At 41.3% G+C, this 12560-nt stretch overlaps 1 protein-coding gene across 1 annotated transcript; it reads right to left on the bottom strand.

Moving 5' to 3' along the window:
• Positions 1-246: 246 nt before the first annotated feature.
• On the bottom strand, positions 247-11752 carry tamalin (trafficking regulator and scaffold protein tamalin). Its single transcript, XM_067593063.1, has 8 exons — positions 11359-11752; positions 8868-8923; positions 7560-7614; positions 5721-5823; positions 4101-4194; positions 2297-2363; positions 1416-1482; positions 247-1227 (listed from the first exon to the last, which is right to left on the bottom strand). Exons 1-8 carry the CDS (start codon positions 11554-11556, stop codon positions 728-730), a joined length of 1140 nt encoding a protein of 379 aa, XP_067449164.1. The 5' UTR covers positions 11557-11752; the 3' UTR covers positions 247-727.
• Positions 11753-12560: the final 808 nt, after the last annotated feature.

Raw genomic sequence — 12560 nt, forward strand, 5'->3', positions numbered from 1 at the left:
AAAACTCGGGTGATAACATTCCTGAACGGAAGAAGAGTTGTGGAACTATAAAGGCTTGCTATATTTAACAGTATCACATGGAATAAGACACATCTCCACTGGGGGAAATTACAAACAGATTGTGTGTACACTCGAGGTCTGGGCGCTAATTTAAGTTTGGCAGCTACAATTCCCACAAACAGTTGTGGCTTGTGGAACAAAATAGCTTTTCTTGCAAGTTCTGCACAAAATAACGAGCGTATAATCTGAAATATGCCACACATTTTATTTTTAGGAACCGTGATTTTGGCAGAAAAAAATAAAACAGGATCAATCTGAGTTATCTAAAGCAGATATCAAACTTGTCTCTTATAAAATGTTGCGTTGCACAATCACAGTCATGACGGGTCATTTATTCAGCTGTCAAACTAAGTTGGTGCATGCAGTAAAAACTGAAAAATCCTTCATTCTGTACATAAAGCAGACTCGTTAAAATAAATAAATAACTTAAAGAACAAAACAAAAGAAAACAAAAGTTATGTACAGCTTGGAAACACTGGAGGCTACAGAACGTGGCCAAATGTTCATTGGTCTACCCATTTAAACATGGAGAGGTGCAACTACAGAACCATCACACTTTGGTCTCGATCTCTTCACTCTTTGGGGCTGCTTGCACTCTTTGGAAGTTTAGTTTGAAAGTCACTGGAGATTTAAGTCTTTGGGTCTGATGAACAGCTCTGTCTGCTGCTCACAGTTTGCTCTCCTCCTCCTCCAGCGGCCGGTTTAAACCCGGGATGAATTTGAGGAGGCGCCTGCGGAAGCTTTTCTGTTTGGGCTTCCTCTGCAGCGAGTTGAATCCTCCCTGCTTCTCCCCCGAGGTGGACGACGACGACGACGAAGACCCCCTCATGTAGCTGCGTGTGCTGGCGCTGCGGGTCAGCTGCGTCTTGGCCGTAGTGAAGAACTCGCTGGCCGGTCGGAGACGTTGCAGCCTCTGCGGCGGCTGCAGCTTTTCTTTCTGTTTGTCTGCGCTGGTGTTGTCCGAGTCTGCGCTGCCGTCCGCCTGGTACAGGCAGGTCTGGTAGAGAGGGTCGTCTTCGGTGGCTGTGCTGAGAAAGCTGGCGCTGCTGCTGGTGCTGCCGGTGCAGCGGAGGGCTCTCTGAGCGGCAGGGCTGGGGACGCCGAGGCTGCCGTAAATGCCTGCTGACTCCAGGGACTCGTACACTGCAGCATCACTCATTACTATACCTACAAGACAAGAAAGGCAGTGAGGATAGGAATCTAACTACAGCATATTCCTGGACACACAAGATGCATGAAACTAGGACTGAGTACATTTTTGTTTTTATAATGTTTGTTGTAAATCCTAAATGTGAAAAAAACACACAAAACAATCTATTCATAGACAGACTGAACTGACAAGACAGGTGACCTACCATGAACGAGCCTCTGCTCCTGCACCATCAACGACCGGTATTCATCCCATTTCTCATGAAGAGTTTGCTATAAAAGAAGACAAAAGAAGATATTTTAAATTCTTGTGACAAGAAAAACCCAAGACATACACGCTTTGAAAACAACTCACGAAAAGGGACTTTAACTCTCACGTAACTTGTTAAACCAAATTACTTCAAGGGAACTCAGGGGGAATATTCTAAAAACACAGTGATGTGGGAAACAGAAAAACAAATAACAGGATTAACAGGCAAAAACAGGAAGAGGGATTTTCCCTAACATTTCTAACTGACATGAAACATATGACTGTATCAGTGTTTGTCATGGGGATTTAGGTAGTGCTTTTCCAGTACTTCCAACATAAATGAGTTAGCATGTATATCATAATAATAGAAAGATCTATCAACATTTTTAAATGCAGAGTGTTCAGCATGCAGGTTATGCGCTTAATCTTTAAAATGTTGGATTAGTATCTCAGAAAGCCGGCTGTGCTGCAGGCAGCTCTCAGACACTCGTGGATTAGAGCCGGACAGCTGCTGTAATCTTGGGGAAAAGCTCGCTCTCTTGAGCCACTTCACAGGCAGCTTTTTAAAACAGCCACTAGTCAAGAATGTCTGCAGCCAGCAGCGAGCATGCTGGAGAAACCGCCGATGCAACAGGTGGTGCTATCGGGGAGACAGGTGTGGAGGGAGGGGGTGGTGGTGTCTATATCTAGCATGTAACATAATGTGTGTGTGTGTGTGTGTGTGTGTGTGTGTGTGAGAAGCTGCCGGACACACAATCAGGCCGACTCACTGCTGACAAACAGTCATTGTAGGATAAGAAAGCAGCAGCAGTAAGACTAAACAGAAAAAAAACTCACCTTCAGATACTGCAGCCGGGCGTCCAGCTCCGCTTTTCGGATGGAGTCGCTGTAAATCGTCTCCAGCCTTTAAGTGAAAAACCAGATGGCATCAAAATTAACAGGCGTTACAGGAAGTACTTCTAAAAACTACAAGACCAGAAAACAGTGATTTAAAAAAAAAAAAAAAAAAAAAAGCTCGACCATATGAAAGGCTCTTTTCATAAGACGGTGGCGGGAATTAGTCTGGTGTCATGGTGTCAACAGTTTATAAGAGGGAGGGTGGGATCAGGAACAAATACAGTTTCCACTCAAGACACTTCAGAGTTGCAAATCCTTTGAATCATATGAGCGAGCGGGGGTGGGGGGGCGGCCGACGTATGGAGTTTATATGGACTTGACTTGTAAGTATAATTTGATGATGTCAGTCTATAAAATCTGGCACTCTGATGCGGTTTACCTCTTTCTTTTTTTTTTGCTTCAGCACTCAGAGCTGACAGACGGGGCCTCACTAATTGTCCTTTTAATCTTTTACAAGCAGAGAAGGAGGGTGAGGAAGAGAGTGTGGTTCAAATTAAACACCCACTCAGCAAAATGCCAGATATCAAACCCTGACAGTGGTGTGCAACACTCTCCAGCTATGAGTTAACTGAATAAAATGGAGTATAATAGGTCATTTTTTGTTTAAATCCTTTGATTATTTCTCCTCCTCTAATCTATGAAATGTTAGAAATCAATATCCTAGAGCTTGAGGTGACTAAATATTGCTTGTTTTGCCCAACTAACAGACAAAAACCCAAATATATGCAACTGATAGTGATATAAGATTTAAATAGCAGCAGATCTTAACATCTGAAAAGCTGGGATCAGCATTTTTATAGTTTTTTTTTCGCTAGGTTAATAAGTTAAAGTCCCCTTCCACTCAAAAACATGTTTTTCTTCTTGTTCCTTCAGTTGAATGTTTGAGCTTCACTGTGCAGAATGAAGTATGTGCAGAGTTTGACACTAGAAGGCTGTTTTCACATTTATCTGCTCAAAGTGGAAAGTTTCTCTGTGCTCATTAAATATCTGATTTTTAAGGGGCGGGCCTACGAGCAGGATTTGTGACATCACAACTAGTTGAATGGACTGAGAACAGACTTTACAGTGAAGGAGGAGTTAAACTTGTGAAATGAACAGTATTTGCGTGTTCGTAGATTCTGGACTTTTTGATGAGTGAGAAGGAGAAGAGGTCATGTTAAGGATGTTAAAGTAATAATTATACTTTGTTTGTGAAAGTCATATCAGGCACAAAACTTTTTATGTCATGCATATTGTAAAAAAAAATCCCCCTTGCATGTAATGGACAAACTTGTAACTGTTACTTGTACTGACATAACAACCTGTTGAGTTACTGTTGTGCAAATGACTTTGCAGAATTCAGACAAAAAAAAAAGGAAGATAGACTTCATATTTTGAATGTGACTGACGTGTTTTCTCATTAAGTATAACTTCTTTTTCTTTTGTCAGATTTGCTCCTCTTGTAATTTACGTCATGACTAATGACGTCCTTGACTAATTCTAACTAACCTGAGTTCTGAGCCTTGTTAGCAAGACAAGAGTTCTTGTAGCCACATGAGTCCAAACTTTGTAACTTTCACCGAGTTTAAAGACTAATTGATTATTAAAAAAAAATGCAAATTTTCAATCAAATCCACAAACTGCTTCAGTGCTGGAATAAATTTAATATATTTACTGATGAATTTAATACCAGAGAAACACTTATAACAGTGTTTTGATTGTAATACAACAGCTGCTGCTGCTGTTTTTCTCTAAATCTGTATACCTGAGTGTGTTACCGCAGGCCCTGATGAGCTGAACAATCTCCTTGTGCCGAAATCCCTCCACTGTGGCCTCGTTCACACTTGCGATGGTGTCCCCTACACACACACACACACACAAAAACAAAAAAACCAATGTGTGTTAACCAGCAGCCGCCAGGATGCTGTGGCTTCAATTAACTGAAGCTTGTTTGATTCCAAAATGAATCTTTGACACATGTGCAACACAAATGTGGAAGGCCGTGCATGTGCAGTCGTGGCATACGGCTCGTCGCTGAGCTGAGGTCACCTCATGCGAAAAGAAACTGTTTATTTCAACGTGTCAAAGCCATAAATTTATACTTATCTACGAAAGTCACACTGTTCTACTTCTAGATGTGGTGTGTGGTGTGAACTCTCATGCGTGACAGTGGCCTTTGTGAGGCTTCACACAAAAAAGCCTATTTTCCTCTTTCAAAAACCACCGCCTGATCTGCTTTATGCGATGAAGTCACTGTGTTCGAAGCAAGACTCAGGGAACAATAGGCCAGGCATGACAGGAATGTAGGAAGCGAAACTGAAGTGACATACGCCGAGTGGATGAAGGAAGGAGTGGGTTTGACACATTAACGTAACGCTGAGAGCAGCCAGCTTGTGACTGAGCGGTCACGAGTTAGAAAAACCAGGAAGAATTTATAGAAGCAAAATGAAGCGCTGCAGTGCTCTTTAGCATGACGCTCAGCACAGAGCTTCTTCTTCTTCTTCTTCTTCTTCTTCTTCTTCTCCTCGTCTTACTTTAAAAAACATTTTCTTACAAATGTTTTCTCATTCAGAATCACTTTCACTGATCCTCTCCGGATAAACATGCTGGTTTATCGACGGGAGCTGCTTCTATCTAGAGCTGCAACGATTTGTCGATTAATCAACAGAAAAGTAATCGTCAACTATTTTGATAATCGATTAATCATTTCAGTTGCTTTTAAAGCAGAAATGTCAAACATTCCTCAGTTCCAGCCAGTAGTTTGTGAGGATTTGTTGCTTTTCTTGGTCTTATATCTGTAAATTGAGCATCTTTGGGTTTTGGACTGTTGGTCGATCAAAACAGTCAATCTGAAGATGTCAACTTTAGGAAAACTCTTTGTAGACCATAATCGAGAAAATAAACGACTGATTAATTAATAATGAAAATAATAATAATTATTTGCAGCTCTACTTCTATTTTAAAAGCACCCAAAAGGAAACAAGATGTGTTTGCCAAATAAAAATAACACTTGCTTTAAACCTGGCTGTCTTTGCTTTTACTCTATCTGGCGCCTCGGTGAGAGGAGCTGGCAAATACGTGTTGGCTGAAACAGCTGCTCATTACTGTTTGTTGACTGGATAATGACGCTCATATTTGTACTTCCCTGAACAACCTGCTGAAACTCATGAGTGCTTTTGTTGATGCACAATGTCAGCCGGCAAACACAAAAGAGGATGAGAGCTGAGGCAAAACCTCCTGTCACGCTTACTTCCCTACATGTCTATTTTGATTGTTTTCCACGTTATTTTAGGGCATAGATGGTTCAAATAACATGACAAATACAAACAGAAGGTAGGTGAGACACTAGTCTATAAAAAAAAAAGGGGGCGGGGGTGTGACTCACCAACTTTAAGGCCTGCTTGCTGGGCTGCGCTGTCATCGTGCACCTTACACACGAACGTACACATCTCCACTGAGTTCTGGTCCTGATGGTGCAGGCCGTAAGTCTGAAAAGAGGCAGAAAACACAATCAATCATGCTGCACGAAAGAAAAACTGAAAAAAAAAAAAAGGCTCAGAAATGCTTCCTTCTTCTTCATGTATAGGAATTGTCTTACACAATGTGATTGATGTCAGCAGTTTCCAGATAATGTTGCCACCATACAATGCAACACACTGATAAACCGTTGAATGACAAGCCGAGGAAGCCATGACGGACAATGCAGTGAGCACGCAGGGAGAGCAGATCGTATCGCTCGACATGAAGAGACGTGGCGCAAACATGCAAAGTCAGAGGTTTGTTTTCTCTCGTCTGATTAAAATCAAAACCACCGGTGGACTTTTGCAACGTCCAGCATAAAACTGACACTCAATAAACCTGCTGCTCTCGTTAGAAAACAGCAGCTCTCCTTAATAAATGTGGAAACGACTTCTATATCTGGCTATTACAGCATTTGACGCATCTTGTTCCACATCTGTACCTCTGACAGCGTTAACGTTTTGTTGTCTTGGAAACAGCTTTTGTTACTTCCACATGTATTTGCATGCTCTTCCTTGTTTCAGTCACCACAGTTTCTCTGCAGAAGGTCAGGGCGCTGCAGGCCACAGTTACACTTCCCCTGCAGCGGTGTGAAATTTAGGACCTTTCCCCTTCAACAGACAGCTTGAGAGACTGACAGAACCATGACAGCGTCTCATGAAACGACACTCCAGTTATCAAGGTTTCAAATCGGTTATAGGCAAGTGTTCCTATTAAAACATGAAACCAACTTGGATGAGTGTCTCTTATGGAAATTTGCGATGATTAGGATCTATCTGCCTGTGCGTTTGCTGCCGGCTCGCTGTGAGCTTCCTCCTCAGCTGCCTGATAGATAAACATATAACCATGCAAATATCATTGAAATGCAAATATTACATTTACATACTGGATCCTCAGCCCCACATCAGTATTAACATAACAGATGCCAAGGGAGGAAAACCACCAGGAAACCCAAGACTCCAAATTCATCTGACTCTCCCTCTCTCTCTCTCTCTCTACTGACCGTCAAACAGGCCCTCATGATCTCACTTCCTCCTGGCCACAGGCAGGCAGGAAGGGCGGTAACGTCCATCGAAACTGTAAATAGAACAATATATCCTTTCCTTGATGTAGCGCTCCACTTCCAGAGACTTTCGACTGACCTTAAAAGCCTCACAGGAGCCACGTTATTGTAAGCAGACGGAGATTCAAACAAGCCGAATAAACATTTAATCATTTCAGAAAACTATTTAAAGAATGGCATCAACCCGAAGGCCTGTAAAACAGAGCCGGCATTGTGAGGCAGCGCTTCAGGGACACATGAGCAGGGCGAGAGAGATCAGAGAGATATTGAGGTTAAATGTGCGAGGCGTCTGCCTGCTGAGCGGGCTGAAAGCGAAGCAGGTATTACATGGGGGAGCGTGTGAGCAAACCACACGGCTTAAAATACAGACGCTGGGAGAAAAAACATCTCCTCTTCTCGCCAGTCATGGGACTAACATCAACGGGTTATTTGACTGATGCGTGACCTTTCACCTCCCCTCCCCTCCGGCGCAAGCAAATGCTCGGATTAAGAGATTTACAGAGTAAGATGTACAATGCTTCAGTCACTCAAGTATCATCATCTGTTGACAGAGATGCGGGAGATCAGGGGAATCCTGTTAAATGGTGCTCAAGAGGCTCATAACCGCCCCCCCACCCCCCATCTCCCTGATAATCCCCTTACCTGGATCTCGAAACCAAACGTCTCCTCGTCTTTCTTCTCCAGGACCACCAACTTTCTGGAAATATGAAAAAAAAAGGAAGTGTCATTGTTGATTGAACTCTTTTCTGCAGGTATAACAACTTCTGAATTTATCGATTGGTCGTTTGGTCCATAAAATGTCTGAAAATGGTGAAAAATGTCTCAAGGTGACATCCGCAAATGCTCCTCAGATGGTCTTCAGACCAAAGATATACAGTTTACTATCAAAGATGACTCAAGAAACCAGAAAATAATCACATCTGAGAAACTGGAACCAGAAAATTGGACATTTTTTCTTTTAAAAAATTACTCAAAAGATTAATCAATTATTAAAATAGTTAGCAATTCATTTTCTGTTGATCAACTCATCGATTCATCGCTGCAGCTCTACATCACAACATCCTCAGATTTCCTCTTGGCAACTGAGTTTTCCTTTAAAAGTAATGTGATCGATTTGATTTAAGTCGTCCCAATTTTTCAGGCAGAGGTGGAGACAAGAGGTCGTTTGTCAAGCAAAAATGCCAAAACATTTCATGGTTTTAGGCTCTGAGATGTGAGACTTCACTGCTTTTCTTGATCGTAAATTATAATAAAGTGAATATTTTGGGGTTTTGGATTGTTGGATGGACAAAAGAAGACATTTTATATCATCATCTGGGCATTTTTCACAGTTTTCTGATGTTTTATAGACCAACAAATAAACTGCAGATTAATTAGTTGCATAGTTGTATGATGGGATATGTTTATGTATTAAATCACTTTGAAAGAAAAACCGAAAACCCCCACAAGTGTCATATTAGAATTAAAGTAAAGAAATATTAAACTTTGTAGCCCATCCATCAGTATTCTAATGATGATGACTCTCAGAATCATTTATGAAACAGCAGACGAGACGAGGTAAACAAGATATTTAACGCTAGAATCTTCTCTTCCATGTGGGTGCTTATCTAAGTTGCTTAACAAGATATCTCTTCCAGCTGTACAGGACTTCTTCTGTGTCCGGCAGCATCTGGACGTCACAGCCCAACATACAGTGCGAGGGTCTGTTAGACGGAGGGACGTCAAGGCAAACTCTTTCATGCAGGGTCGGTTAAATACATGAAAATTCATGACAACCTTTAAGACCGTCACACATAACAATAGCTGCCGTCCTGACGGTTTGAATGAGGGTCTTTCACTCTGAGATGAGGCTGCTTGCTTGTAAGTTTTTTTTTCGTAGGAAGACGCTGCCATGAAAAGATTACTGTAAAGGGAGAATAAACGCCTGTAAATGATGCAGGAGGTTTGTACCTTTGAGGTTCTGGTGACTCTGTTTGGGGTTTCCATTTCTGTGACCCGCCGCCACCCTGTGAGGAGAAAATGAAACAAAACAAAGAGTGTCAGACACCTGCGTGGGATTTACGCAAGACTACACATAAGGGGTTCCCCTAGTACTTCTCAGTCAACACCTACTGTACACATCCGTGTATCGACTGGTCCATCAAGTCTAGAAGCCGCACGCACACGTGTGCCATGTAGTATGTTTGTATTTTAAAGCTACTGAAGGATTCACGCCGGTATGGAAACATTGGCACTGAAACCAGAAATGCTTGTCTTGCTGCTATTTGTTTACTTCAAGCGCTCACGACGTCAGAAGAGCAGCTAATTTTAGCTGCAATTTCACACCAAATCCGCTGCCTTTAGGCGCTGAAACTGTTGGCCCATCTGAAATGTAGGATTATTGAAGGCAGTTTGTGCAAATTCCAGCCTATTAAAGAAACAAATAAGACATGAACACTGAGCTTTCTGCCACAATAACGACATTGAGGGAAAACCCAGGAGTCAACAGCAGGTCAGGACCCTGCCCTACCTGAATGTGTAAATAAGGAAGGTATCTGTCCAGAAGGCTACACTTAATCACTTACAATCAATCCGCCTCTGTTCCAACTCAATCATTTTCAAATGCTGCTCCTATGAAAGGCTGCTTTGTGGCCACAGTCTCTCTGGGTAGTAAAATGTTGCTTTCTTTATGTCCCAACACTTACAGAATTGTCCCGCGCCCCTTCTCAATGAGTGCATTTATTCTCAAATCCCCACAGAGACCGACGGGGGTGGCTCGAGCAGGATCTCCGTCCCCTGTGCGTGTACAATGCACTGTTGTAGCCCCTCAGTCCAAGTTACTGCACACTAGTGTTTAGGTTTTGTGGATAACTGTGCCTCTCTCTCTTTTACAGTACAGTGTTACACATGTCTGTTCTGAGCTAGTCTTCCAACTGATGTGTCCACTTGTGCAAGACTCCAGAAGAAGAAGAAGAAAAAAAAAAAAAACATGCTGTTTTTAATCAAATGAGCTCCATGAGAGACATAACAGCCAGGAAAAGTTGTCGACTGACCCATGAGTCAGTATTATGCAACACCTGAAGCTAAAGCTGGTGTCATTCTGTCCATTAGAGACATCACTGGCTCTCAATCCTGGACCCTGTTCTTCATACGTGGTTTAAGTGATCCAGTATGTCAGATTAAAATGATCCTGTTCATTCTCCTGCAGCCAGTTTGATCCTTAGACGTCAGTTTCTTAGAAGTTATACTGAATAACAGAGCGCTCTTAAAGGCAACATGAGTACAGAGTCAAAAACAATCATCGTAAAGTGGATTAAATTGTACTGTGTGACCAGTTTTCAGCAAAGTGAAGCTCAGAAGTCAAATCTGATTGATAAAAATACTCCAACTTGAACTTAATTAGGTGTTTCTGCCCAATTGTACACAAGTGCGAGTACATTTTAAGTTCAAATTACAAATTTCAAACTGTAAAGCTTTAGTTAAACTCTTTTTCAGGCTGATCAGAAACTTTTAAATGAGTTTTAGTATTTCTTACTAGTTTGTTGTATAATATATCATGTTTAGCTACCTCTATTGTGATAATTACATGAACAGATTGTGAAAGTTTCTCAATTAGCTACGTGTTCGTCTCACCTAAAATCATAATCTTATCAACATTTTGCATCATCCCTCTGAGGAAATGAGTCATTTGCATCTGAAAGTGAGTTTATATTTAGGGTTCATCCTACAGAGTCTAACAGTGAATGTAAATGTGACATTTTGCAGGTTTTTATGTCAAAAAATCAACACAGCAATCTGGATAACTGCATGTAGGGAAGAGGAGCAGAGTCCAGGTGTACCTGACTGACACAGCATAAATCAGATCCAGTGTTTGGGTGGTCCACACAGTAAACCTTCAGTGAGATGAACTCAGTAAACACACTTTAAACAGCTTCCAGCAGAAGCTTCCAAACATTTTCAGATAATAAATCCCCAGAAAAATAAACAGAAAAACCCTCAACTAGGCAGATTTTTTTTGCTGTTTTGCACGAGTAGATACACAGTTTATGAGATCTCTGCAAGTCTCCTCCTTCTAACTGATGAAATAATCATGAAATTCAACAGAAAAAGTTGCAAGAATCCACTATCCAGAACCAGAAACTGGACTGGACGTGATTTGATGCTGATAAAGCAGATAAAAAATGAAATTATTCTGCTTCCTCAGGAGCAAGAGTAGATAACTTTTATATTTCAGCAGGTCTAAGAGTCCAGTATGAACACTTGTAACTTTAAAAAGCCTCTTAAAGTTGATATCACATAAATGCTTTAAAGCCTGCAGTTATTCTCTCTTGTTTCCAGGATTTTACAGAAAAAAAAACATTAATAGCCTCAAACACGACTCAGTGAATGAGTTAGAAGACAGAAACATGCAACACTGCTGCAGGTACAATTTAAGTTAAACGTGTGAAAATGTACTTCTCACCTTCTTGAAGTTTCTAGGCAGCGTCCCGCCAGAGTAAGCCAGAGTCTTGTAGTTGTAAACCTCCGAGGAGTTTCTCGGTAGGTCCGCAGTCTTGCAGCTGTCTGACTTTGACGAAGGGAAATAAATGTCGTTGTCTTGAGATGTTGCTCCGCTGTCTGGTCCGCTAGAGTTCACCTTCTTCAGCCTCCTGAACGTCATGTTGACTTCACTTGTTGAAAAATGATATAAAGTGTTTTCTTGTTGGTGTTTTTGTTGTTGTTGTTGTTGTTGTTGTTGTCGTCCTCCCGCAGAAGATGCTCACTGAGTTCTGAGCTTCAACGTGGAGCACAACCACTTAGTCTCAGTGTTTCTTGTGAATAGGCTGAGAGAGGCAGGGACTCTGTGGTGAAAGACACAAATTAGAGCCGTGCTGCATTCACGTACACCTCGGATGTTCCTGTTTCAAATGTAGGAAGCAGTGTTTTTGGTGTCGCCCACGCAGCAGATCCTTTACTTAGGTAAAAGTACAAATAAAGCAATGTAAAAAATACTCCATTACAAGTAAAAGAAAATCCTACCTCCTAAAAGTACATATTAGCTGCAAAATGTACCGAAAGTATTAAAGTAAAAGTAGTGGTTTGGTCCCTTTGACTTATATATTATTATATATGACATCATTAGATTATTAATACTGAAGCATCAGTGTTAGAGCAGCATGTTACTGTTTCTGCTGAAGGTGGAGCTAGTTTGAACTACTTTATATACAGTTAGCTAGTTTAGTCCAGTGGTTCCCAACTTAGGGGTCGGGCCCCTCCAAAGGGTCACCAGATAAATCTGAGGGGTCGTGAGATGATTAATGGGAGAGAAAAGAAGAAAAAACAAAGCTCTGAGACATAAATCTGTTTTCAGCTTTTGGACTTTTTCTCTAATCTTTGATTGTTGGTGAAATATTGGATCATTTGAACATTTATTGAAATGAAACCATGTGAGAAGTTTAGAGGGAAAAATCACTATTTGGTGGAGCTGTTAACAACTCATAGACATCTGAAATGTGACTCCGACTACACACTACTTTTTGTGAGACGTCAAAAGCCAAAAAGGTTGGAGATTTCATCTTTAACAATGTGTTGTATTTTAAAAGTTTGTTATATTATCCATTGTATCAAATCTTCATCTGAAAAGTAACTAAAGCTGTCAGATAAATGTAGTGGAGTAGAAAATAC

The sequence above is a fragment of the Thunnus thynnus genome, chromosome 6 (genome assembly GCF_963924715.1).
Source record: "Thunnus thynnus chromosome 6, fThuThy2.1, whole genome shotgun sequence".
Taxonomy (NCBI): domain Eukaryota; kingdom Metazoa; phylum Chordata; class Actinopteri; order Scombriformes; family Scombridae; genus Thunnus; species Thunnus thynnus.

Bases quoted from the DNA above. Each gene is read 5' to 3' on its own strand.
- tamalin (XM_067593063.1), bottom strand. From the start codon at position 11,556: ATGACGTTCAGGAGGCTGAAGAAGGTGAACTCTAGCGGACCAGACAGC. The intron at 8,924-11,358 runs GTGAGAAGTACA...TTCTCCTCACAG, and splicing joins TGCCTAGAAACTTCAAGAAG to GGTGGCGGCGGGTCACAGAA. The intron at 1,483-2,296 runs GTGAGTTTTTTT...CTTCTTTTATAG, and splicing joins CCCGGCTGCAGTATCTGAAG to CAAACTCTTCATGAGAAATG.